The following is a 25,284-nucleotide window of genomic DNA, read 5'->3' on the forward strand; positions in this document are numbered from 1 at the left end:
CTTCACATCCAGACCCTTTTCCTAGTGCAAACTTTCCCACATTATTTTGCCCAGTGTACTCCAGACTTCTGATATCTATATTTTCCCACGGGTCTGGACAGCCACAGTCATCTAGTGTTCCTTCAAAAGGCAGAGGCATCCAGAGAATGTCTCAGTCCATACATCTGAGTGTGTACTGACACTGCTGTCTGACACTATCTTAGAAATGACGTATGGGGCGCGCGTAAGCGGCAGCTGTTTGCGACTGGGCTGCCTATGCATTGTAACCTTTAGGGACATAATTCCCTTCCCTCTTCTTCCCTCGTATCTTGCATGTATAACATTTTTCTTCCAGTAGTTACAGCACTGGGGGTGTGAACGCCTGCTTGCAGGTATAGACTGTATCTCCAACTGGGAATTACAGTAGTGATCAGTTGGAAGAATTTGATTTTTCATTGTCAGGCCGTAGCAATGTTAACCAACTACAGAATGGAGTAAACAGCCTGCAAACATAAGAATCCCATCATGTTGAAAGAGCTACTATAAGCCTGAGCAATGCAGAAGTACATGGAAGTATATGAGCATTTGATCACAAGCATCGATGCATCGCTCTTCCAAATACTGAATAGGTTTGGTGCCTATCAGGAGCAGGGAAATGATCCACGTGCAGAGAATTCTGTGTATTGAGTGGGCTCCTCAGATGCACAAAAAAACATAGTTTGTAAATTAAAAGAAAAAGAAAGGGGGGATGTAAATGGCCCAGCAAAGCTCTATTCTCAGTGACTTACCGGATCCATGACAAGTTAAGAGAGTGAAGGCCCAATCCTATCCAACTTCCCAGCGCCAATGCAGCCACAATGCAGCCCCGAGGTAAGAAAACAAATATTCCCTTGCCTTGAGGAGGCTCATGCAACAGCCGACCCCCCCATTGCAAGATGCAATGCATGCCTCACTGGCATGGCTGCATTAGTGCTGGAAAGTTGGATAGGATTGGGCACTCAGTCAGGCAAGAAAAGGAAAGTGGTAGGGTTGGAAATTGTTCTGTGTGAATAGATATAAAGAATTATTAAGAACATTTATATACAGGAGGTGCCTTTGTATCTGCGGAGGATCCGTTTCCTGGACCCCTCACAGACACTGAAAATCATGGATAATCGCAATTTTCAGCCCACCTGGGCTCTGAACGCAACTGGAGCCTTGTGAAAACCGCAAGTTGTGTTAAATTAACTTTGGGCGGCATTCTGAGTTTCAGAGAGGCTGTGCACAGTGGTGTACCGCCTCTCCAAGGCTCAGAATATCTCCCAGACGCGGCTGGAATGAGGGGGCAATCTGGGGGTCCAGCATCCGTGGTAAAGCAAATCTGAGGATGCAAGATCACGGATAAAGATGCCCCACCTGCACCACTATTCAAGAAAAAAGTTTACAAAATGGTTTTCAACTGTATTCAAAGCACACAAATAGCTACATGGCTACTTATCAACTTTTAATATCCTAGAGGTGGAGATAAGGGATGATGTACGCAATGAGTTAAAGAAAAACAACTCATTTCCCTACACTCTAGAGCAAGGGTCTTTTCAGCCAAAGGGCCACATCAAATATCTGGCACAGTGTCAAGGGCCCCCCCAAAATTAAATATAAAATTTAAATAAATACATTAGAGATGGATGAATGAATAAATGAATGGGCTCAAACGTCCTAGATTTTTCCCAGCATGAACGTAGCCAAGGAAATAAAGCACACACAAGCACAACTCTGGCTCCGTTTGGTCAACTGGGCCAGAGGCTCTCAGGGGATCAGAGGCCGGCTGTGGGCTGAATAGAGGCTCTCCATGGGCCACATCTGCCCCCCGGGCTGGGGTTTGGAGACCCTTGCTCTAGAGCACGGGTCTCCAAACTTTTTGGCCAGAGGGCCGCATCAAATATCTGGTGTGGTGTGGAGGGCCGGGAAAATAATCTAAATATAAAATTTAAATAAATAAATAAGAGATGGAACTTAGATGAGTGAATAAATGAATGAATGGGCTCATTCATTCAACCTCTCTGGCCCTCAGAATACCCTCCAGACACAATCAGAGCACAGCTCCGATCATGTTCAGTTGAGCGGGCCAGGGGCTTTCAGGGGACAAGAGGTTGGCTGTGGGCCAGAAAGAGGCATGCTGCGGGCCGCATCTGGCCCTTGGGCTGTGGTTTGGAGACCCCTGCTCTAGAGGAAGGTTCAGGAAAGCAAAAAGGACAGCTTTCCCTCTCTCCAGAAGCCCCCCCACCCAAAATAGAGGGCTGCAACTATGGGGTTCAGGGATAAGAGCCCATCTTGAACCTGAGCCCTCTAGTGCTACATAGTACAGTGAGAAGGTCTCAGGAGGGTGGGAAAGGAGAGGAGTATTTTTCCCCATTCCTCTCTCCTGTAACCTACCCCACTGTAGTAATCAAATTAGAGGGAGACAAGAGTAGTTGAGCTTCCTTACCTTTTGTGACTGACAGCACCCTTAACTACTGTTTTTAGAAGTCTACTGGGGAGGGATGTTTCGGCAGAGATTGGGTGTTGAGGGCTTGTAGGTTTCATTAATACTTCCTTTCCTCCTACTTTCCCCCCCCCCCACTCTCCCTGGAGGCACTGCTCTCTGGAGAACCCCAACCAATGCTTGCTGGATCCCTGAACAGAAGCACAGCTATAAAGGACTAGGGCTACATTGAAAAGCTGGGTTGAGTATCTCCACTTACATGTATCTATTTTCCAAGACAAGTTTCAATCATCAGCTGGAGAGTTTTGAGAACCGCTGGCCTTCTACAGCCAAGGATAGCCCTAAAACAACCAGCAGCTGAGATGGCGTTGCTAAATGCTGTCCCTTTTATCTAGTGATGTTTCATCCTCTGCTCCTCTCACTTTCTGAACTGGAAGAGGAAGAGGAGGACAGAATGGAAGAGGAAGGAGGGAGGAGAAGGGAGTGGCGGGCTATAGTGAGACATTCTATTCCCCCACTCTCCTCTTTGCCACATTTCTCTTCTCCTTTTCCAATCAGCAGAACAGTGTAAGCAAGTGGGTGGATAGAGGAGGGAGCCCGCTACCAAACTGCTACCTGAGGCAACTGTCTCAATCCTCCTCACAGATAGACCGGCTCTGCCTGTAGCTGCTAGTGGTGAAAGTTGCAGCTTCAGTTGGTGGAAAATAAGTTCCTCACCATCAGTTTCATGGCTGGGGGTATTGTGGAATGTCTTATGAACATTCCAACTACTCAGAAGTTTTTTAAAAAAAGGCATTTGACACTCAGGATGGCTCAGGATAGATGGGGAGTGGTGCGAAGAAGGGAGGAGACATCCCAATCAGCCATCAGACCGGGTAGCATGAATGGGCATCTGTGTGTGAGCGAGTGACACATCAATGGGCGTGAGTGTGTAAATATGTGTGCGCGTGAATGAGAGTGGGAGAGAGGTATGTGAATGGATGGGTGAATGAGAGAACAGACGCAAAGGAAGTATTGCAAACTAAAAAACACGCACACATCTGTGCATTTTCACTTGATACATATTTCTCTCTCTCTCTAACGGCAAAGTGGGTGGCCCCATTCCGACTAGAACAGCCGTAAAAGAGGGCCACTCAGACAGAGAGGTGGGTGGCATCTGCATACCTGGGAAACATCCCAGGTATGCAGGAAAAAAAAATAATAAACCCAAAGCGGAAGACTGAAGGTTATACACGCAGGCTGCCCTCATATTTTCATGCAACCCTGGCAGCATGAATGCAGAACGTAGGGCAAGCCCTGAACGTACCATCCAGGTGTTGAAGTTGTTCAGCTGTTGGTGTCTCAAGTAGAAGTGAGTCTCTACCTTGTGACCCTCTTAACTGGAGATGCCAGGAACTGAACTTGCACGCAAGGCTTGTTTGCAACCACTGAGCTCCAGTTCCAGATAAACCCAGCCCTGAAAACATTGATCTATTTCAATTCTGTCTTCATCGAGGTTTGCCAGAAAGAGCTGGATTCTTCCAGCTTACCGTCACGCAAGTTTGCCTCTTCTCATGCATTTTAGGACACACACAGCTCAAATGCCAGTTGTACGACTTCAAACCGTGTCAGCAAGCGCAGCACAAAGCAGCAGCAGCTGCGTCTTCAGAGGGGAATCCCAATTATGGTGCTAAAGATAATACAGCCACTCCACTACATCATTGGGAAAGCAGCCAGGGAATGGCTGGGGTGGACATGACCAGAGGAAGATATTTCCACCGCAGATAAATATTTACTGTCTGCCTAACCATGAATCAACCTTCAGGGACAGGCAGCCCAGTCCTATCCTGTGCTAGAACAGGCAGGCCAACTGGCCTGTTCTCTATCCAGTGCAGGGTAGGAGGTGGCTGCCACGCAACTCAGAGTAAGGGGATTTATTACCCTGGGTAGCGCGGCAGCCACCCCAATGGGGCTACTCGGATCTCCACCAGCAATTTCTCTGGTGCAGATCTGAGCAGCCTGGTGTAATGCCAGGCTGCTAAAGAGGAGTGTTAGGATATGGCCTAGCTCACCCAGGCCAGTTCCACCCCCCTCCCGGGCCCAGTTTGCCCACCGATCCGCCCTCCCCCTGCCCACAAAACAGTGCCTGAATATATTCTTCAGTTTCTCTCTTTGTCCCCATATTTGGGTTAACACAACCCAACCACTGTTAAAACACATAGTTTCTCTACACTGCAGATCCTTACTTTATTATAATTTTTATATATTATAATTTTATTATGATTTATAGATATTGAAGAATTTAATTATTTTGAATTTAAATCATAAGAACATAAGAACAGCCCCACTGGATCAGGCCATAGGCCCATCTAGTCCAGCTTCCTGTATCTCACAGCGGCCCACCAAATGCCCCAGGGAGCACACCAGATAACAAGAGACCTCATCCTGGTGCCCTCCCTTGCATCTGGCATTCTGACATAGCCCCTTTCTAAAATCAGGAGGTTGCACATGCACATCATGGCTTGTAACCCGTAATGGATTTTTCCTCCAGAAACTTGTCCAATCCCCTTTTAAAGGTGTCCAGGCCAGATGCCGTCACCACATCCTGTGGCAAGGAGTTCCACAGACCGACCACACGCTGAGTAAAGAAATATTTTCTTTTGTCTGTTCTAACTCTCCCAACACTCAATTTTAGTGGATGTCCCTTGGTTCTGGTGTTATGTGAGAGTGTAAAGAGCATCTCCCTATCCACTCTGTCCATCTCCTGCATAATTTTGTATGTCTCAATCATGTCCCCCCTCAGGCGTCTCTTTTCTAGGCCGAAGAGGCCCAAACGCCGTAGCCTTTCCTCGTAAGGAAGGTGCCCCAGCCCAGTAATCATCTTAGTCGCTCTCTTTTGCACCTTTTCCATTTCCAAATCTATTTTAAAATAAAACTGTTTATTTTTTACATTTGTATTCTGCCTTTGCTCCATGGGAACTAAGGCAGCAGACAGTATCTAGATAGTCCTCCCAGGCATTGTCCGCACCTAGTCTTGTTTAGGTTCAACAAAGTTACTGTATCCTGCCCTCCAGATCACCGCTATAGACATCCTTCCAGCACTCCATCCTTTAACTTGTCCTCTGATCCAGTGGTGTAGCTGGGGCATCTGGAGTCCAGGGCCATGAAATCAGACATAAACCCCCCTCTCCCTTAAGTGCCTAACCCAGAAGTAATTGCAGTGACGTGATGACATCATCATCAATTACCAGTGGTGGACCTGCCATTAACTAAAAGGGGCAAATGCCCTGGGCATAGAGCCTTGTGTACCTCTAGGACCACACAGAAGCTTCTCTGAAGGTTTTGCCAGAAGCACAGTTTAAGGTGTCGGGGAAGCCTCAGAAGATTTCTCCGATGTGTCTTGGAGCCGTGCAAAGCTCTGTGATGTTGTGGTGAGTGGGGGTGGGGTGGATTTACATGCAGGGGGCAGCGGCATTCCACAGGAGGCGCCATCATGGACCTTTGCCCCAGGGCACAGGGGTGAGGAGGCCCACCACTGCCAATTTCTTCCTGGTTTATGGAGAGCTTGGAATGACTGCAAGCTGCTCTGAGCGGCTGACTGCTTTTTTTGCACTTCAGGATCCGTTGTTTGGGGTGAGGGTTGGCATCCCCTGAAGGGGTGGTACCCAGGACAATGTACCCCCTGCTCATCTTAGCTATGCCACTGCTCTGACCACCCTCCCCCCCCACACAAACACACAATTTGGCCATCCATTGATCATTTGGGTCCTGCCCATATGGAAAGCTAAAGTTTGAGATTCAAATCTGTCAATGCTTGTGTGGATGCAATGATCAAAGTTCAAAGAGGGTGGCTTCTCAACACACTTTTTTTTGCTTAGATGCTAATCTTAGTAGCTGCTTTGATATTTTGATATCAACAGGAAGGCTGCAGGGTGTAAGGTGAGGAATAAAGAACTCAAAGCTCCACTAATTATCTGAGGCTGATAAATTATTTTCAGTCTCATCATGACTTTCAACCTTAAGATAATTAGCAGAACTTCGACTCTCCACCTTCCAGGCAGCTAAATTTAGGATCTAATCCTACCCAACTTTTCAGCACCGGTGCAGCCACAATGAAGCCACAAATGTCCCCATACCTTGAGGAGGTCTCTGTGACTGCCTCCCCACCACAGGATGCAGTGCATGCCCCATTGACATGGCTGCACCGGCAATGGAAAATTGGATACAATTGGGCCCTTACCCATTTACAGAAATTCGCATTGCTCTATATCTCTCATCATACTGGCCAAACTTGCTTAACGTAAGAGCCACATATGATAAACTTCAGGTGTTTGAGAGCCACAATATTAAAGAAGCATTTAAATTCTTAAATAAAATTACTCACTATGAGCTTTCAACTTTCGTTTTAATCCAATGGACTCTCAGTTTATACCCAATAAATTATATCGCTTGAAAATTTCTTATTTACCTTTTATACTAGTTATGATGCAAAAAGGATCTCAGCCAATATATGGATGTCTGCAGCATCTGCTGGGCTCAGAGGACCCTCCGGAGGCGAGGGGAGCAGGACAGGGAGAGAGTAAGTGTGGGGGGGGGCCCATTGAGTGCCCGTGGGATGCCCGATCCATGGATAATTGAATCTGTGGATATGGGATCCACAGACACAGGAGCCCCCCCACCAGTCCTTATAAAAACTGGGGAATGCATGAGAGAGGCTGAGATTTAGTATCCATCAGCACTGCTAGGCTGATGCTAGAATGATTGCTGCTAAGACAGTGGGTTTTTTTGGGGGGGGGAATCTACAGCAGTGGTTCTAAATATTTAAAAGCAACATCTAAACTGAGCAGAAAAAGGGCAGAGCCAACAAAAATATTTTTAAAGAGATGCTGGGGCGGTGGTGGTGGAATTCTTTAAAGAAGCCTCTTGCATGTCTATTTTTAACAAGAAGAATCACAGAGTCCTACTTCAGCATTCATGGGATTGCTGGTGCACACCGTTAAATGGTAATGAGCTATGTTTGGACCACACTGGGTGGTGACTCAAGCGCTGACCCCTGTAATAATCCTCCTGACTTCAGACCGTTAGGCAAATACTGACCAGGCTCCACTGACCAAGCTCCAGACGGGACTGTTGGATCTCGCAGAAGCTATTTGCAATTTAATTTGCCATTCACCCCATTGTTTAGTGCACATTAGGTATGCAATTAAACACTTCCTGTATGATTGAATCTGTCAGCTGTTCTAACATCTGGAGACGACTGTATCCCTTTTAAAGGCATCTAGGCCAAGTGCCATCAGCACATCCTGTGGCAAGGAGTTCCACAGATTAATCACACGCTGGGTAAAGATATGTTTTCTTTTCAGTCTTTTCATTTCATTTTCAATGAATGAACTTCGGTGCGTGCTGAGGATGAGTGAGAAAAACCCCCTCCAACCAGGCTGATTTAGGGTGATCAAGGAAGCCAGGCACACTCAGACATAAGTAGAAGGTGCAAGGTGGCTATTTTCGCAGACAAGCCGGCAATATTGCTGAGTCAGGTCATTTTTCCCACTTGGTACGTGCAGTCAGGGGCAAAGCTATTTGAAGATGCAAACTGAATCTTCCCTTCCTTGTGTTGAGACAGTGTTGGAGCATTTTTGTGAAGCACACACTCCCCCCGCCCCCCGAGTTCCCTTTTTGGAATCAACCCAAATGCCATTTCCTGCAGAGGCAAAGCGAACACTCTCTGGTTCAACCTCAGAAAGCAAGGAGACCCTGTTGGGTATTTGCAGAGTCAAAAAGGAGGAGACTAATTCGGACAAGCCAGCAGTAGGAGGGGAAGGTGACCAGGATGGGCAGACCTCCAAGAAACAACCCGTTCAGTGTTTATAAGAAGAACCTGATTGTCCTGAGTGGCCTCAACAGGAAGCTGGTCTACTAAGTTCAGCTTTTCTGCAGTTCTTAAAGTTCTTTAGGCTGGTATTTCAACCCCTACATGGAGAGGGCAAGGCTGAAACATGGGACCACGTGCTTTGCCACTGATCTCCAACCCTCCCCATGTTGTGCCCTGAGTAGCATCCAATCTTAAGAATCTTTTTCAGTACAGTGGGCCCTCCTTATCCATGGGTTCAGCATCCACGCGTACCCAGCCAGTGCCACAGAGGGCCTCAGAGGGCCTCCTGGACGTGACTAGAAACCACTTCTGGTTTACGTCAGTGACTTTCAGTTGTGTCCTGACCACAGAACATCCCTGGAAGCAACTGGAAGTTGCCAGCACAAACTGGAATTGGCTTCTGGTTGTATCCAGGAGGCCTTCTGAGGAGGCTGGGAGGCTGGCGTAACCTCTGGACCCCCCCCCCACTGATTCCAGTACTGTGAGTTTTGGTATCCATGGGGGAGGGGGTCCTGGAATGGATCCCCCATAGATACTGAGGTCCCGCTGCATTGTCTAAGAGCTGACGGGCAGTGGCTCACTAAGGTTGTAGAAAAAGGGTCTCTCCTAGCCTACCCAGAGATAGCAGGGACCGAACCTGCAGCCTTCTGCATTGAAAGCAAGTGCTTTAGCACAGACTTACAGTCCCTCCATCAGGAATCCCACTGTTTCTGGAAACACTAAAATACCAGCATGCTGCTTGCAGGGGTCAGAACAAGATCCAAGCCTGTCTCAGGCACATACTATCAAGCCACAAATAACTTATGTGGTTTGTATTCCGAACCAGACTGCCTGTGACACAAGAGACCCATCACCAGAGCTCCAGAAGTCTCCTTTTATCCTTAAAATAAGATGGCAGGGAGGCAGAGATTTAGACTGAGGTGAGGGTGCTGGAGGAGGGGGCAGTCTGAACTGTTTCTCCGATGGAAATCCCTGTCTGAAGTTAATAACCTCAGAGGTGAAAATGACTCTGGGCAGGACTTGTCTCTGCCCCCCTCACCCCTGTATCAATAGCTCCTGGGGTGGAGAGAAGGAAATTTCCACTGGGAAAAAGTGTGGGCGGAAAGAATTTGCCCCTCCCTTTCCATGCCAGATCTATATTGCCCTTTCCATGTCTCCCTTTCCATGTCTATCTATACTGCCCTTCCCGTGGCTGCTTTTAAAACTCCAAAAGATTTTGGGAGATGATCGTGATATAAAAATGTCAAAATATTAAAACAAAAAAGCTCCAAACAAGCAAATAAATCATCTGGCGCTTGGTCGATCAAGGCAGCTTCAACTATAAACCAGTGGTTTTTAACCTTTATCATCTCACGGCACACTGACAAGGCACTAAAACTGTCAAGACACACCATCGGGTTTTTGCCAATTGACGAGGCACACCCTGCTGCCAGTGGGGGGCTCACAACCCCATTGGCCCTCCTAATAAATGATCTACCCCGAAATTCCTGTGGACCACCTGTGGACCACTTGTGGCTCACCAGTGTGTCATGCCACAGTGGTTGAAAATGGCTGCTATAAACTAATAGTTGGAAACTAACTGGATATTTCAAAGGAACAGAAGTTTAAAAAAAAAAAAGGCAGAGAGCAATTCTCTCCGAGTCTCATAGCATGAGGTGACACAGAGCTGCAGCTCATCTAGCACCTCTGCCCACACCAAGGGCTCCCATGGGAGAAGATAAGGGTTGAGCAATGCATCAACGGCCATCACTGTTCTTATTTTATTTGCTTCTTTTTTGAGATTTATATCTCTCCTTCCCTGCAAGTGCAAACCAAAGGCAATCTTTTCTGTCCAAATTCCCTGGCAGTGACCCTGCAAGACCTCCTATCCCACAGGACCCCTCATCTCACTGGGTCATTTGCAGGTGGTTCCAGGACAGGTCTGTTCAAGAGGCAATTGCCTCAGATGGCTGACTGGCAGGAGGCATCTGCTGTCACCATTCCTTCTCTCACTCCCTGGATTTGAAAAGGAAGAGGGAAGTGGTGTGATTGAGGAAGTATGGGGGAAAGAAGAGTGGTAGGATAGAGTGTCTCCCACCAATGATCTAGCCCAGGGGTGCCCAAACCCCAGCCCTGGGGCCACATGCAGCCCTTGAGGCTTCTCAATGCGGCCCTCAGGGAGCCCCCAGTCTCCAATGAGCCTCTGGCCCTCTGGAGATTTGTTGAAGCCCGCACTGGCCCGACACAGCAGCTCTCAGCGTGAGGGCGACTGTTTGACCTCTCACGTGAGCTGTGGGATGAGGGCTCCCTCCACTGCTTGCTGTTTCATGTCTGTGATGCAGCAGAGGCAGCAAAGGAAAGGCCAGCCTTGCTTTGTGCCAGGACTTTTATAGGCCTTGAGCTATTGCAAGACCTTCATTCATTCATATAAGTTCATCTTTACTATATTCATTTATGTAAACCTATGCAAATTTATTCAAATTCTAAATGTAAATTAATTCTTTTTTTCCCCCTGGCCCCCGACACAGTGTCAGTGAGATGATGTGGCCCTCCTGCCAAAATTTTTGGACACCCCTGCTCTAGCCAACCTACCTCCTCTCCTCTACCACTCCATTTCCTTCTTCCTTTTGGAAGTCAGGGAGTGAGAGAAGGAGGAGGGCTGGCAGGAGCTGGACCTCCACCAAGCAAGATGGGGCAGCATTTGGCTTGCCACTTCAGGTGCTGGGAGGCCCTGGCCGCATCCCAGGCTTGTAAAGGGCAAATGTCTTGACCATTTTAGGGAAGTGAAATTAAATCTTTGAATTTGGGTAAGCTGGTTTGGCTGGGGATGAGCAGGGAGAGGGCTCTGTAGTGGCCTTAACAAGGAACACAGATGCTCAGCTACTCAAATTCTGCATTTCTGTTATCTTTCCGGAACTGCCAGGGATCAAAAGTGAGCAAAAGTGGGAAGGAAAAAGAACTGCGCTGCACTAGATGATGAACTGATAATGGTTTACCTTAACAGAGCAAAGAGTGGTAATAGCTCTAACAGCTGCGCAGCCAAGCTGAGCCTGCAACTGTCAGTTTTTCCGTTACAGAAGAATCCCTGTGGTGCTCAGGGAGGTGAGTCTGGGGCTTCCCAGCCATCTGCAAGGGTAGCAATTGTGATGCCAAAAGCTTGTAGAGCGCCAAAGAGTGGGCACAAAAGAGGTGATGTCACTCTCAGATGAGGACAGGGCAAGGGGGAATCGTCTGGGCAGTGTCACGCAGACAAGTGCAGCTGTTTACTGCTGTAAAGACGGGATCACTGACAAAGCTAGAGGGGGTGCAAAGCATTAAGTTTTGAAAGCACCTGAATGCACCGTGCAATTGCCCCCCCTCCCCTTTGGAGCTGTTCTGGGCAGGGGAAACAAAACAGAGGTGACAGCTTTGCGATGTGGCTGCCACTGTCACCACCATGTTCCTTCTCCAGCAGCTTCCCAGCCATCTCTCTGCTTCTGCCATGCCACAGAAAACCTCCAAGCACAGTGCTGTGCTTGGAAGTCTACCATGGCTTGTCTGAACACAACAGTTCACCAGGAAGCTGCTGCTAGCAGACTAGCTGCTGGCAGACTTCCGAGCACAGTACTGTTTCTGCAACCCCAGGAAACCCCCCCGCAGGCTGAAACTCCCTTGCAGGATACAGTGGATGCCATGTTGGCAATGCTGTGTGGGGTGTTAGGATTGGACTGTAACTCATGCAGAGAAAGAGAAATGGATGATCTACTCACTGCAGGTGAAACTGTGTTGATCAACAAGCCAAAATACGATCTGCTCTTCCATATCCTGCATGGAGGATTTAGTTCCCATCTCTTCTCCCACAACCCACAGCTACAATATTTTGCAAGTTCTTAGGAAGAGTCAGGATGGTGTACACTGTACACTGATTCATCAGGACTGTATGGAATGGCCTTAGATTAACCCCCTGCACTTCCATCCCCGGGAAATGGAAAAGAAAAGCCAGGGAAACTGACTTGCATGATTAATATCTGAAACATCCGCAAGAGAACTGACCTCTTGTCTAGACTGAGGCCTGTTTTTCCCCAACCTCCATTTCTGAGAATTCCAAGATGGCTCTGGGGTGACTGCCAAATATCATCTCGGACATTTTGAGACCGCCCCCATGCATTGAGTCATTCATGGGACCCTGTGGCAGTAAAGAAAACCTTCAGCTTGTCTGGGGGGAGGGAGAGATTGTAGGCACTTTTATAATACAGTAGCCTAAAAAAAATGTATATGGCAATGTGGAGTAACGACAGATACAGTAGACTCTCTGTGGGGGATTCATTCCAGGACCCCCCCGTGAAGGCCAAAATCCATGGATGCTTGAGTCCCAGATGGGATTAGGGTCCTGGTGCTGCAATCACTTACTTTGATGCTGCACTGGGTCCTCTGGAAGTCATGCCGGCCCATGGCCCGCGGCCGACCTCATTGGCCTCCTTGCCTCTTCAGAAGACCTCCCAAACGTGACTGGAAGCTACTTTCAGTTTGTGTCCACCACTTCTGGTCACATCCAAGAGGTGTCCTGAGGTCGGGGAAAGCCAACGGAGTGGGCCACGGAACGCTTCCTGCTCACAACCAGAAGTCGTGAACGTGAACCGGAAGTGGCTTATGGTTGCGTCCAGAAGGCCTTCTGAGACATGGGGAGGCATCTGCGGATAGTGGACTCCACGGATGCTGAGCCCGCAAGTAAGGAGAGCCTACTGTATGCCATTTCTGAGCAGTGTAGCTGTTTTGAATCGTCATTCAGACCTCTATCTTTTGAACAGATGCACAAACTCCCAAACTGAATCAACCACAGGCGCAATCAGTTCTTAAATCCAGAAGAAACCAACTCTGCAAAGTGCTGTTTGGCTGGCTCTTGTGACAATCATAAAGTGACCCACCACCCCAGTTGGCTATGCAGAAGTGCTAATTGGCTTGTTTTGTGACAGTCATGTAGCCATTATGCACTCTCATCAGGCCGAACAATTATAAATTTTTAAAACGCCATAATAAAACATGTTTTAGAAAGGCCCTGAATAGACCATTAAATGAATGGATACTTTACGACATCTGGGGGGAAATAATGTTAAAACCTCCAAAACCTGCTTAGGTCAAAGCATGGATAGCAGTAGAAGTGTAGAAGTGGGGCAGACCAGAGTTGTTTACAGCCCCCAAACTCTACCAGCTCCTGGAAGGAGATGCATCTCCATACATTAGAAAGTGAAAAGGCAGTTGATTTTGCAGATATCCTTATATACAAAGGACAGTGTATACAGTATTTCCTTTCAGTGGAAAGGAAATTGCCAGGGGCCACAGCGCCTGGGGTGGTGATGCTGTGACATCACTTCTGAGCTTTCCCAGAGGAGGTGGCCTCCTTTGACAAACACAAAGAGGAAAAGCCCATCAAAAATGGCTGCAGCTGCCACTGTGAGTACACACACACCCTAGTCCCTTCTGAACATGTGCAATCATATTTTGTGACACCCCCTTCCGGCCTGGCACCTGTGGCGCCCGCTCATTTGCTACACCATTGTGCCCTTTGAATTCACCAGGCCTGGCAGAAATCCCAGGAGCTTGGCTTTATACTTCCATCTGGTCAACAGAGCAGTATCTACAAGCTCCTACTTCAAGCTCCAGCCCCAACCACTGATTTCAGGGACTCTGGCCTGAAAAACACCCATCTCCAGTTTGCCCCCAGCTACACTCACTGTTCCCATCTTGGCCTGGGCATCAGGCTAGATCTACAGAAAACAATTGCAAGCACAGCCTGAAGGTGCTTCCCACCTTGATGGGCATTCTCCCAATGGAACGTGAAGATTACACACTTTATTCAAATTACTGTCATTTGCAACCCGAGTTGGACACAACTTGCACTCACAAGTTGCAGTGGAATTGCTGGGGCAATGGCCAGTTGAATTGTGGCGAGTTTTGGCTTACCTCGATTCGGTTGAGCAGGGAGTCATCAACCTTGAAACCCGGGATTCTCTTCTCACTGCAGACCACGCTAACGTCCTCAGTGTGCTTGCAGTCGGACACACCCCAGCCATTGGAGCTGCAGGAGGCCAGCGAGGACTCACTGCCTGTACAGTAGACATTGTCCAACCAGATTTTGCCTGCAGGGACAGGAACAAGAGGAATTGGAGACTGCAATTTTCCACAAATTGTGCCATACAGACACAGGCACAATCAGGTTGGCTCTACAGTTGTGCATTTTCTTCCAAGGATTGTGGAGTACACAACAGGCAGCAAAACTAGAACAGCTGCCTCCAGTATGGCTGACTCCATTGTTACCATCTTGTCCAGCAAACAGAGAGTTTATTCATCAGAACCTGATGAATCCTGTTGGATTAGACTGAGGCCGATCTGGTCTAAAACTCTGCCTCAAAGAGCTGCCAGTCATGTGCATTCAGGAGGCTCAGATAAAAAAAGTATGAGACTGGCGTCCCACCACCGATCCCACCCCACTCCCAAGATCCAATCCACCCCCATCTTCCCATTTTCCCCTACCTCTTGTGTCTTCACAACAGCCCTGTGTGATAGCAGCCTGACCAGGCCAGCATTAGGAGCTGCAGGGCAAGCCAGTGAGAAGAGGCTGTGCAGGGTTACATCAAGAACTCAGTTTGGATAAGGCAGTACCATTATTGGATTGGATTCAAGCCCTCTCTTGCACAGGCTTTGAAAGGTTGATACAACCCCCCAAATGACACTTCGCAACCCCATTAGGGTCACAACCCACATGTTGATCAACACTGCTCTGGACTACCTATAGTGCAATGGGTTCCTTCCTCTCTCATTCAAGGCAGGTCCCTCTCTGTGAGCCTCCATCTTACTACAGCAGTGTTTCTCAAACTGTGGGTCGGGACCCACTAGGTGGGTCGTGAGCCAATTTCAGGTGGGTCCCCATTCATTTCAATATTTTATTCTTAATTTATTAGACTTGATGCTACCATTGTATGTGACTGCATTGGGGAAATGTTACTGATCTGTACTTTTAACAGGCTACTCTGTATATGCTTTTAAAAAATGATAGTAAATGGAACTTACTCCTGGGTAAGTGTGGGTAGGATTGCAGCCTAGGGTTGTTAAAATTGTTCCTGCTTGATGATGTCACTCCTGGTCATTATATCACTTCTGGTGGGTCCTGACGGATTGTCATTCTAAAAAGTGGGTCCCAGTGCTAGAAGTTTGAGAACCACTGGCCTAGAATATCTGATGCACGAGCTCACCCCTCTCCTTTACTCCACACTTTTATTTTGGCTCCGTCCCTCTCTTCCTTTTCTAATCCAGGGTTTGGGAAGAGGAGAAGCTGGCACATCCATCAGGTGGGGGGACAGCATTGTGCCATAATTTCATTGCATCTGTTTACTGAAGAGCAGGACCTTTAAATGACCGTAATTGCAAACTTCCTCACGTGAAAGTGACTTTTATGAAGCAGCAGAGATATCAAATCCACTCAACTCTGTTAATTAGCTCACGGCTTCCAATTATCCAGGCTGCAATTCATCTTTCTATATTTAGCGCCTCTCAGAAGCTGGTTCTTCATTACATCTGTGTTGACTGGACTGTATGTAACCACCAAGGCTGCAGACTGCAGACAGCATCATCGAAATGAAGGGGGGAGGGAGTAATTTTCAGGAAGAGTGGTATACTGGATAGAATACTGAACTTAGATATGGGAGAGCTGAGTTCAAATCCCTTCTCGTCCATGAAGCCTAATGGATAGCCTTGGGACTGTCACTTTCAACCTAAACCTACCACACAGGGTTGTTGCAAGGATGAAATGGTGAGAGCACAATGTATGCCTTGCCTGAACTCTTTAGAGCAGGGATGTCCAAAGTTTTGGCAGGAGGGCCACATCATCTCTCTGACACTGTGTCGGGGGCCGGGGGAAAAAAGAATTAATTTATATTTAAAATTTGAATAAATTTACATAAGTTTACATAAGTGAATATATTAAAGATGAACTTATATGAATGAATGAAGGTCTTGCAATAGCTCAAGGTCTATAAAAGGCCTTGCACAAAACAAGGCTGGCCTTTCCTTTGCTGCTGCTACTGCATCACAGACGTGAAACAACAAGCAGTGGAGGGAGCCCTCATCCCACAGCTCATGCGAGAGGTCAAACAGTCGCCCTCACGCTGTGTTGGACCAGTGCGGGCTCCAACAAATCTCCAGAGGCTCATTGGAGACTGGGGGCTCCCTGAGGGCCACATTGAGAGGCCTCGAGGGCCGCAAGTGGCCCCAGGGCCGGGGTTTGGGCACCCCTACTTTAGAGGGAGGGAGGGATATAACTAACTAACTAACTAACTAACTAACTAACTAACTAAATAAATAAATAAATAAATAAATAAATAAATAAATAACACCAACCCTCACATTTAACACCAGTTTTCTAGCAACATAGGGAAACATCTAAGGCACCATCACCACTGGGTCACATACCAGGGTGGACATATGGAAATATGATACAATATTGGAAGCTTAGCCATATCTAAAACGATCCAGCAGCTCATGGATCGTTTCAGCAAGGCCTGCCAAGATTTTGGACTGACAATCAGCCTGAAGAAAACACAGGTCATGGTTCAGGATGTGGACTCACCTCCCTGCATTACAATTTCTGAGCATGAACTGGAGGTTGTCCATGACTTTGTGTACCTTGGCTCAACAATCTCCGACACTCTTTCTCTCGATACCGAGCTAAACAAGCGCATCGGTAAAGCAGCTACCACGTTTTCCAGACTCACAAAGAGAGTCTGGTCCAACAAGAAGCTGACGGAACATACCAAGATCCAGGTCTACAGAGCTTGCGTCCTGAGTACACTTCTGTACTGCAGCGAGTCATGGACTCTTCGCTCACAACAGGAGAGGAAACTGAGCGCTTTCCACATGCGCTGCTTCCGACGCATCCTCGGCATCACCTGGCAGGACAAAGTTCCAAACAACACAGTCCTGGAACGTGCTGGAATCCCTAGCATGTATTCACTGCTGAAACAGAGACGCCTGCGTTGGCTCGGTCATGTCGTGAGAATGGATGATGGCCGGATCCCAAAGGATCTCCTCTATGGAGAACTCGTGCAAGGAAAGCGCCCTACAGGTAGACCACAGCTGCGATACAAGGACATCTGCAAGAGGGATCTGAAGGCCTTAGGGATGGACCTCAACAAGTGGGAAACCCTGGCCTCTGAGCGGCCCGCTTGGAGGCAGGCTGTGCAGCATGGCCTTTCCCAGTTTGAAGAGACACTTGGCCAACAGTCTGAGGCTAAGAGGCAAAGAAGGAAGGCCCATAGCCAGGGAGACAGACCAGGGACAGACTGCACTTGCTCCCGGTGTGGAAGGAATTGTCATTCCCAGATTGGCCTTTTCAGCCACACTAGACGCTGTGCCAGAACCACCTTTCAGAGCGCGATACCATAGTCTTTCGAGACTGAAGGTTGCCAATACAATTGGAAGCTTGCTTCCAAACACATCCATGATGGAGTTATATATCTACGGCAAGAACTCTGCGATGTATGGAACAATATGATTTGTTTGTGCATTTATTGACTCATACCGCCCCCAACCCATTGTTGCCCAATTCATGAGATGAAGTGGGGTATACCTGTAGTTCTAAAAGGCACCTCTGGGCTGATGTTTGCCAATAGAAGGTCCAAGAAAATTAAGGCAAAGCAAACACAGGACTGATGCATCCATCCATTAGGCCAGGGGCCTCCAAACTCTGGCCCACGGGCCAAATCCAGTGCACTGAGAAAATCATCTTGGGCACGGCACAGAAGTGGTGAAGCCTCACCTTCCCATCCTGCCACTCCCATCTTCACGCCTGATCTGCGCAGAAACTCACACTGGGCATCCACTTCCCTGTAAAAATCGGGGCGCATAGCCTTCTGGGGCAATCAGCAGCGAGTTTCTGCATAGAGCGAAGACGGGAGGTGGAGCAGTGAAACGCTAAGGATTCACCACTCCCACTCCCAAGATTTCTCAGCACACCACAGGCTGTAGTTTGGAGACCCTTGCCATTGGCCAGCTGATGTGACTGATGGAGGCAGCAGCTTGGCAGGTAGTGCTCAGTGCCATCTGACTGACTACCTCCACTGCTCTTCCTCTTCCTGCTCCCTGGTCTTGAAAAGGATGAGGGGAATGGTGGAAAATGGCAGGCTACAGCATCTCTGATGCTCTGTTCAAGTCCGGCCCATACAGCAAGGTCAGCTGAAGCGGTGGGGGGCACTCCTCTGTGTTGGTCTACTTACCTCCACTGGTACGCCCTAAATCAGGGATTCCCAAAGTGTGCATTGCAACACCATAGGGCATTGTGGCGCACTCACAAGGGAGCTGCAGGATGTCCCTGGTAGCCATTCCTAACTGTTCTCTGGGCATCACCAGCCTGGATCTCACAAGATTTCATAAGATCCAAGATGGCGGTGCCCGGCTGAGACAGGAAGGCTGCAGGGGTATCGTGATTCTGGTAAGTTTGGGAACCACTGCCCTAGATTAGAAAGGGAAGATGGGGGCAGAGGGAAAGAGGAAACGTAGAGGGGAAGAGAGCACTGAGCTAGCACACTGGAGAGTGGGAGGCTGGCACATCATCAGGCAAGAGGGGCAGCGTGTGCTATGCTGCTATAGGCATCAGGAGGTCTTGAGCCGCCTATACTCTATTGCAGCACCCTTCTTGGAGGAGTGGAGGTAGTGACTAGCTAAGCTGCACACCAGCTGAAGTTCTCACAGGGCTCAACTGGCCAGGTTGAATCCCAGAACACCCTAGCATTGGTCAGTCACTGCAGATTCGCTACTCCCCCCCTCAATTAGCTGATAGGGAAGGTAGGAAGAGCTGCACTGAGCAAACATTCTCCTTGCATATGAATGAGAACAGACTTACCTTCTCCCTTGCCGTATTTAGAACCCGGGACCCAGGAGACCGCCTCCACATAGCCCAGTTGCCGACAGACCACGTGTGCAGCATGGATGGAGAAGTCATCATCACACACGGTACCCCACTCCCTGTTGTAGAGGACCTCCACTCGTCCCTCGTTATGTTTCCTCTTCAGTCCTGCCAATCGCAGCTGGATTTGGGGGGTACCGGTGGGCTGCTGGGCTGGCTGCTCCGGTTGGGCCGACTGGTCTGACTGGGTCGACTGAGGCTGGGATTCTGAGTAGCCAGTATAGTATGGCCAGTGTTCATACTGGGCAAGGGTCAGAGGGCTCAGATATAGAGAGAGGAACAGTATGACCAAGCAGTGGTTATTGAGGCACAAATCCAGGACCCGTTCCATTTTGGGTGGCTGCGGTCCCCTCTGAAGTCAAGTCCTTTAATGGCTAAGTTCAGTGAAAGGTGGTTTCGGGAGGTGGTTTTGCTGGTTTGCTGAAAGGAAAGAAACAGAGTGTGATAAATATGTGGATACGACGTCGGGTGCAAGTGTAAGGTGTAGTGTAGTTATTGTGTCAGATTATGCTTGGAAAGACCGGGGCTTAAATGTCCCTTTAGCCACAGGTGGCCCATCCATGGCCACCTGAAGCACAGTGGGTCCTCAGGATCCACAGGGGGTCCTGGAATGGATCCCCCACAGATACCCATTTTTGTGGATAAGTAAATCAGTGGAAAGCCCTCAAACGACTTCCTGAATGCAACCAGAAGCGCCTTCTGATAGCATCCAGGAAGTCATGTGAGACCCTCCAGACTGGGTCTGCACCTGTATTGAGTCAAATCTGTGGGTGCCAAACCTGTGGATAAGGTGGGCCCACTGTTTTCATATGGAGTGGCACCCTTGGAGGGGCAGTGAATAGATGAGCTGTCCACTGATCTTAGAAGCTAAGCAGGGTCAGGCCTGGTTAGTACTTGGATGGGAGACCGCCTGGGAATACCGGGTGCTGTAGGCTTATACCATGAAGGCTGCCAACCATTTGCCTTCTCCAGCCCCTGGACACCCTCTGGGCGCTCTGATTCATTTCCAACTTGCTAGGAGCAAGACGGATCTCTGCAGGAGCAGCCTCCCTCTCTTCCAGGAAAGAGCATCACCCCACCTACCTGGTGCCAAAGCACCAAGTAGGCAAGGAAATGTGATTTGGAGCCACCGCCCCCTTCCCTGCCCTTACACAGATTCCTGCATGCAGGCTCTCTGCCCTGCCCTCTTCTGCTTGTCATGGTTTCCCAGCATCCCTTTGCCTGTTTGCTTCAAACAAAAAGCACAAATTAAGGAGGCTGCATACAACAATCTTGTAAATAAAGGGAAGGGGGGGATAGAAGTGCGCGCCCGCTCATACGCCCACCTGCTCTCCATAGATCTGGGTGCAAGTGGGTGCAAGAGAGAGGCAGCAGTTGGGTGGCAGTGTCGTCCCTGCCTTTAGCCACGAAGCTCACTGTGTAACCCAAGGCAAATGCGAACACCTTCTAAGATATTTAGAAGGTACCTTCTTAGAAGGCAAATACCTTCTAAGGCAGACCACCAAACCCCCCCCCCCCATCCAGTACATGCCATGTACTTGATGGCATGACAGCTGCTGCCTTGGCTGTTCCTAATCCCTGGATTCTAGAAGGAAGAGGGAGGAGAAGAAAGGGATGGGTTGGAGTGTAGCCAATGCTCTAGCCCAGGGGTGCCCAAACCCCAGCCCTGGGGCCACATGTGGCCCTCGAGGCCTCTCAATGTGGCCCACAGGGAACCCCCAGTCTCCAATGAGCCTCTGGCCCTCCAGAGATTTGTTGGAGCCCGCACTGGCCTGACGCAACTGCTCTCAGCGTGAGGGCAACTGTTTGACCTCTCGCATGAGCTGTGGGACGAGGGCTCCCTCCACTGCTTGCTGTTTCATGTCTGTGATGCAGCAGTGGCAGCAAAGGAAAGGCCAGCCTTGCTTTGTGCCAGGCCTTTTATAGGCCTTGAGCTATTGCAAGACCGTCATTCATTCATATTTCAGCTTTAATATATTCATTTATGTAAACTTATGTAAATTTATTCAAATTTTAAATGTAAATTAATTCTCCCCCCCCCCCCGACACAGTGTCAGAGAGATGATGTGGCCCTCCAGCCAAAAACTTTGGACACCCCTGCTCTAGCCAGTTATTCTCCACAGGAGGCATATGGCCCGCTGGGGAGACCTGGCACATTTGAAGGGGGGCACGGACTTTCATGTTGTATCCTGGTTTCACAAGGGCAGCCCTGGAAGTTGAGAAGAACTGCTAAGGGGCTGTAACAAAAAAATTAGAATGGCTGCACACACACACACACACACACACACACACAATCAGATGTGATTGTGCAGGGATGCCAGTGACCAGGACACATTTGACCAGGGCACAATCATTCAGGATGCAAATACCCTCGTACCCGTCCCAGCTCGCCTCATGGATGGGCTGGTCTTCAGAGTCCAGCAATGTAACTGAGCCTGAGATTTTGAATTTGATTGACTGGATTGATGAGTCAATTAACATTTGCAGCCCTAAATAAATGATAAAATTTAAATAATAACAGGATTATGTCTGATTTTATCCCCTCTGCCCTGACTGCTCCAGCAGCAGTAGGAGGCTCAAAGATGGTTTTTGCATGCTGGGAAGGCCCCCCCGCTCCCTCCCGCCCTGAGCCTCTGATCTCCATTTGTTGCATCCTGCATGGTCTCCAAATCCGGAAGTAACGGCAATGATGTCCTCAGCAGCCACTTCCAGGAGCCATGTGCTACATTTGCAGTGTGTCACAGGACACCCAAGATTGGGAAGCACTGCTTTAATTGAAAGAGATCTGGGTTCTTCTTGCTTTTGTGGCTTCTGCTCAGTCTGGAGTCATTATTTCAATAAAAGAAGAGGAAGTTCCTCCAAAAATGGATATTGTGGATTGCGGTCTACTGTTCACTAGAAGGGGAGAAGGACCCCTCCCCATGCTATCATGTGACAAAATGTTTTTCCATTACTGAATGTCTAGTTTGAAGAACAATATTACAACAGAACGGCCCAGCAGGGATCTCTGGTTTTATGGAGAGCATCTTGGCATTCCTCGCCTGTGGATCATTCTAGCCCCCTAAGGTTCAGCCAATAAGACACGCTGGAGGCAAGTTGTAGCAACATGCACTTTGAGGTTCTTGGATGAGACGGAGGAGGGGTTTAAGATCAGGGAACGTGAGCCAGGTTTGGCCCAGAGCTGAGCACCAGCTGATTTCCTGCCAACTCCTGCAGAGCTTTTCCTTTTGTCATCCCCCCAACCGGCACGTGAAGCGGTCAGCAAAGCCATGTGTGGGGAGTAGTTTCCACGTGAAGGAAAGAACCAACATGCAGCAAGAGAAGCCCACCAGCAACTCCTTGGAGTAGGATTACTATTCCTGGGCAGCTGCCAAAAGGCAGGAAAGGATCAGCTCATAAACAGAATCTGGGAAAGTTCTTTTTCCTACCAAGTGTAAAAAGTGAGGAGGAGGAGGAGGAGAAAGGAGGAGGCACAGGGACAGACAGACAGACAGACAGACAGACAGACAGACAGAAAGAAAGAAAGAAAGAAAGAAAGAAAGAAAGAAAGAAAGAAAGAAAGAAAGAAAGAAAGAAAGAAAGTTGGATCTTGTTAAGCATTGATAGCTTTTTATTTTACTGCCCAGGCCAATTTTAGCTCAGTTCTCTTAGGTCAGTGGTTCTCAAACTTTTTAACACCAGGACCCGCTTTTCTGAATGCCAATCTGCCGGGACCCACCAGAAGTGATGTCATTTACCTGCAAATGATGCCATGGCTGCAAGTGACATCATCAAGCAGGAAAAAAATTTAACATCCCCCATATGACATCAAATACCCCCAAGCATCCCAAAGGCTGCAATCCTTTCCACACTTACCCAATGAGTAAACCCCATTGACTGTCATTGTTAAAAGCATATACATAGTAGCCTGCTAAAAGTATAGTTCTGTAACATTTCCCCAAATGCGGTCACATACCATTGTAGCACCAACTCTAGTATATTAAAAAGAAAATATTAAAATGAATGGGAACCCATCTGAAATGAACTCATGACCCACAGTTTGAGAAACACTGTTTAGCTTTCCTAAACAGCAAAATTATGCTAATTGCGCTGATATTAAGGCACAATCCTAGTATATAGATGTGCCAGCAGAATGAGCACACTGTCTGTCAGTGTGCACTGTTGAAAACATGCCGTAAAGTACATTGCAACAGCGCACCAAGTTGGCAGATTTGGGATTAAATCAGTCGGTCTGCTATCTTCACATGTGGTCTGGATTTGGGGCAAATTTCCTGTTTGAAGCAAATAGATGCTTAGGGTGATACTGTCTGAGAGATGCTGTTTACACTCTCACATGACACCAGAACCAGGGGACATCCACTAAAATTGAGTGTTGGGAGAGTTAGAACAGACAAAAGAAAATATTTCTTTACTCAGCCTGTGGTTGGTCTGTGGAACTCCTTGCCACAGGAGTGGTGATGGCATCTGGCCTAGATGCCTTTAAAAGGGGATTGGACAAATTTCTGGAGGAAAAATCCATTACAAGCCATGATGTGTATGTGCAACCTCCTGATTTTAGAAATGGGTGATGTCAGAATGCCAGGTGCAAGGGAGGGCACCAGGATGCAGGTCTCTTGTTAGCTGGTGTGCTCCCTGGGGCATTTGGTGGGCCGCCGTGAGATACAGGAAGCTGGACTAGATGGGCCTATGGCCTGGTCCAATGGGGCTGTTCTTATGTTCTTATGGAGTGGTTGGGCGCTTAGGATTTTGCTAAGAATTATTATTGTCTAAGAAAAGGTAATCCTGAGTTTACATTATCAGGTCCTGAGCGGTCCCCTGACAGTGGTAAACTTGCCACTCAGGTCAGCGTCCACACCAGCCGTGACCTCAGCTCTGAAACGAGGACAGGTATTAAGACCTCTGCACGTCAGAGAAGGAAGGGGGAGTTATTCAAAGCTTCAACATTAACTCCATTTTAACAAGGGGCTTTGTGAATTCCTTTGCAGTCTGTGTGATTACAGGAAAGTCACAAGTAGCAAGAAAGAGCAGCTGAAGGGTTAGCTGAGCCTGCAAGGAGTGAATCGGGTTCCTAAGACGATGCTGGCAGCCAGGGCCCAGCCTAATCTCACAAATGATGATGGAATCTCCGGATCCAGATTTGCCCCCTTTTGCGTCACACTGGAAACAAAACACAAAAGTCCGGTCCCTACTGCAGGACCGAACTTCCAATCCAAGCATGAGGAACTGGTGCTGAGTATCTTACATCCGGTCTGAATAGAGTTGGCAGGTAAAGGGGCAAATCCTCAAATATGCACCGGAACAGAGTTACATGGTCAATGGCTGAAATGACAGCATTAAATCTTTCTTCAGAGGCTGTGTTGAGGGGAGATCAAATCAATAGCACCTGGGGAAGTGGCAATCTTTTGTAAGATACCGGAGTTGAATATGTTATCAATTCATTTTAGGATCAATGTGTGACTTAGTTTTGTGCTACTCTTAAATGTGATGATGGCTAACTTGAAATTTAATTAATTTAATATTATCTAATCATAATAATAATGCACACTAATTGTTATTAATTTAAATTAATAATTAAAAAATAAACTGCACAGAGGAGACACAGAGACCCTCTAAACACAGCTTAGTCAAGAGAATTACATAACACAACTAGCTACCTGCTCTGCCAGGTAGAGGGGAGCCTGAATGCATGTTTACTTCCCAAACGACTTTCTTTCTTTCTTTCTTTCTTTCTTTCTTTCTTTCTTTCTTTCTTTCTTTCTTTCTTTCTTTCTTTCTTTCTTTCTTTCTTCTGCAAGTCTTTTTTTTCTCCCTTTCATCAGACTCACATTGCATTCAGCATTGGGTACTTCCTGGCTGACCTTCCAAAGTCAGAGAAAATAATTTTTTTTCTCAATTTGTCTTTGAGAATTAACTGCTGTTTTGCTGTGCTATTCTCTCTATTTTTGTTTTCGAAGTAGATTGTAGTTTATGTAGCATTTTTTCCCTGAGGTTTTATTGTTTGTTTTAATTGTGTACACTACTCTTGAAAGGCGCATATAAAGGTGGAACGGACATCCTATTAAGTCAATAAATCTGTTT

The 25,284-nt window shown here is 47.9% G+C and overlaps 1 protein-coding gene across 1 annotated transcript in view; it reads right to left on the bottom strand.

Annotated features, from left to right (window-relative positions):
• The window catches only part of LOXL2 (lysyl oxidase like 2), a 94,185-nt gene that overhangs the window by 63,307 nt on the left and 5,594 nt on the right, over positions 1-25,284 (bottom strand). The window contains exons 2-3 of the mRNA XM_066639369.1: positions 19,144-19,626; positions 14,211-14,386 (exon numbers count right to left, since the gene is read on the bottom strand). Of these exons, the coding sequence (XP_066495466.1) occupies positions 14,211-14,386; positions 19,144-19,537 (570 nt within the window). The 5' untranslated portion in view covers positions 19,538-19,626. The remainder of the gene's footprint in view (positions 1-14,210; positions 14,387-19,143; positions 19,627-25,284) is intronic.

Source organism: Tiliqua scincoides, chromosome 11, assembly GCF_035046505.1.
Source record: "Tiliqua scincoides isolate rTilSci1 chromosome 11, rTilSci1.hap2, whole genome shotgun sequence".
Taxonomy (NCBI): domain Eukaryota; kingdom Metazoa; phylum Chordata; class Lepidosauria; order Squamata; family Scincidae; genus Tiliqua; species Tiliqua scincoides.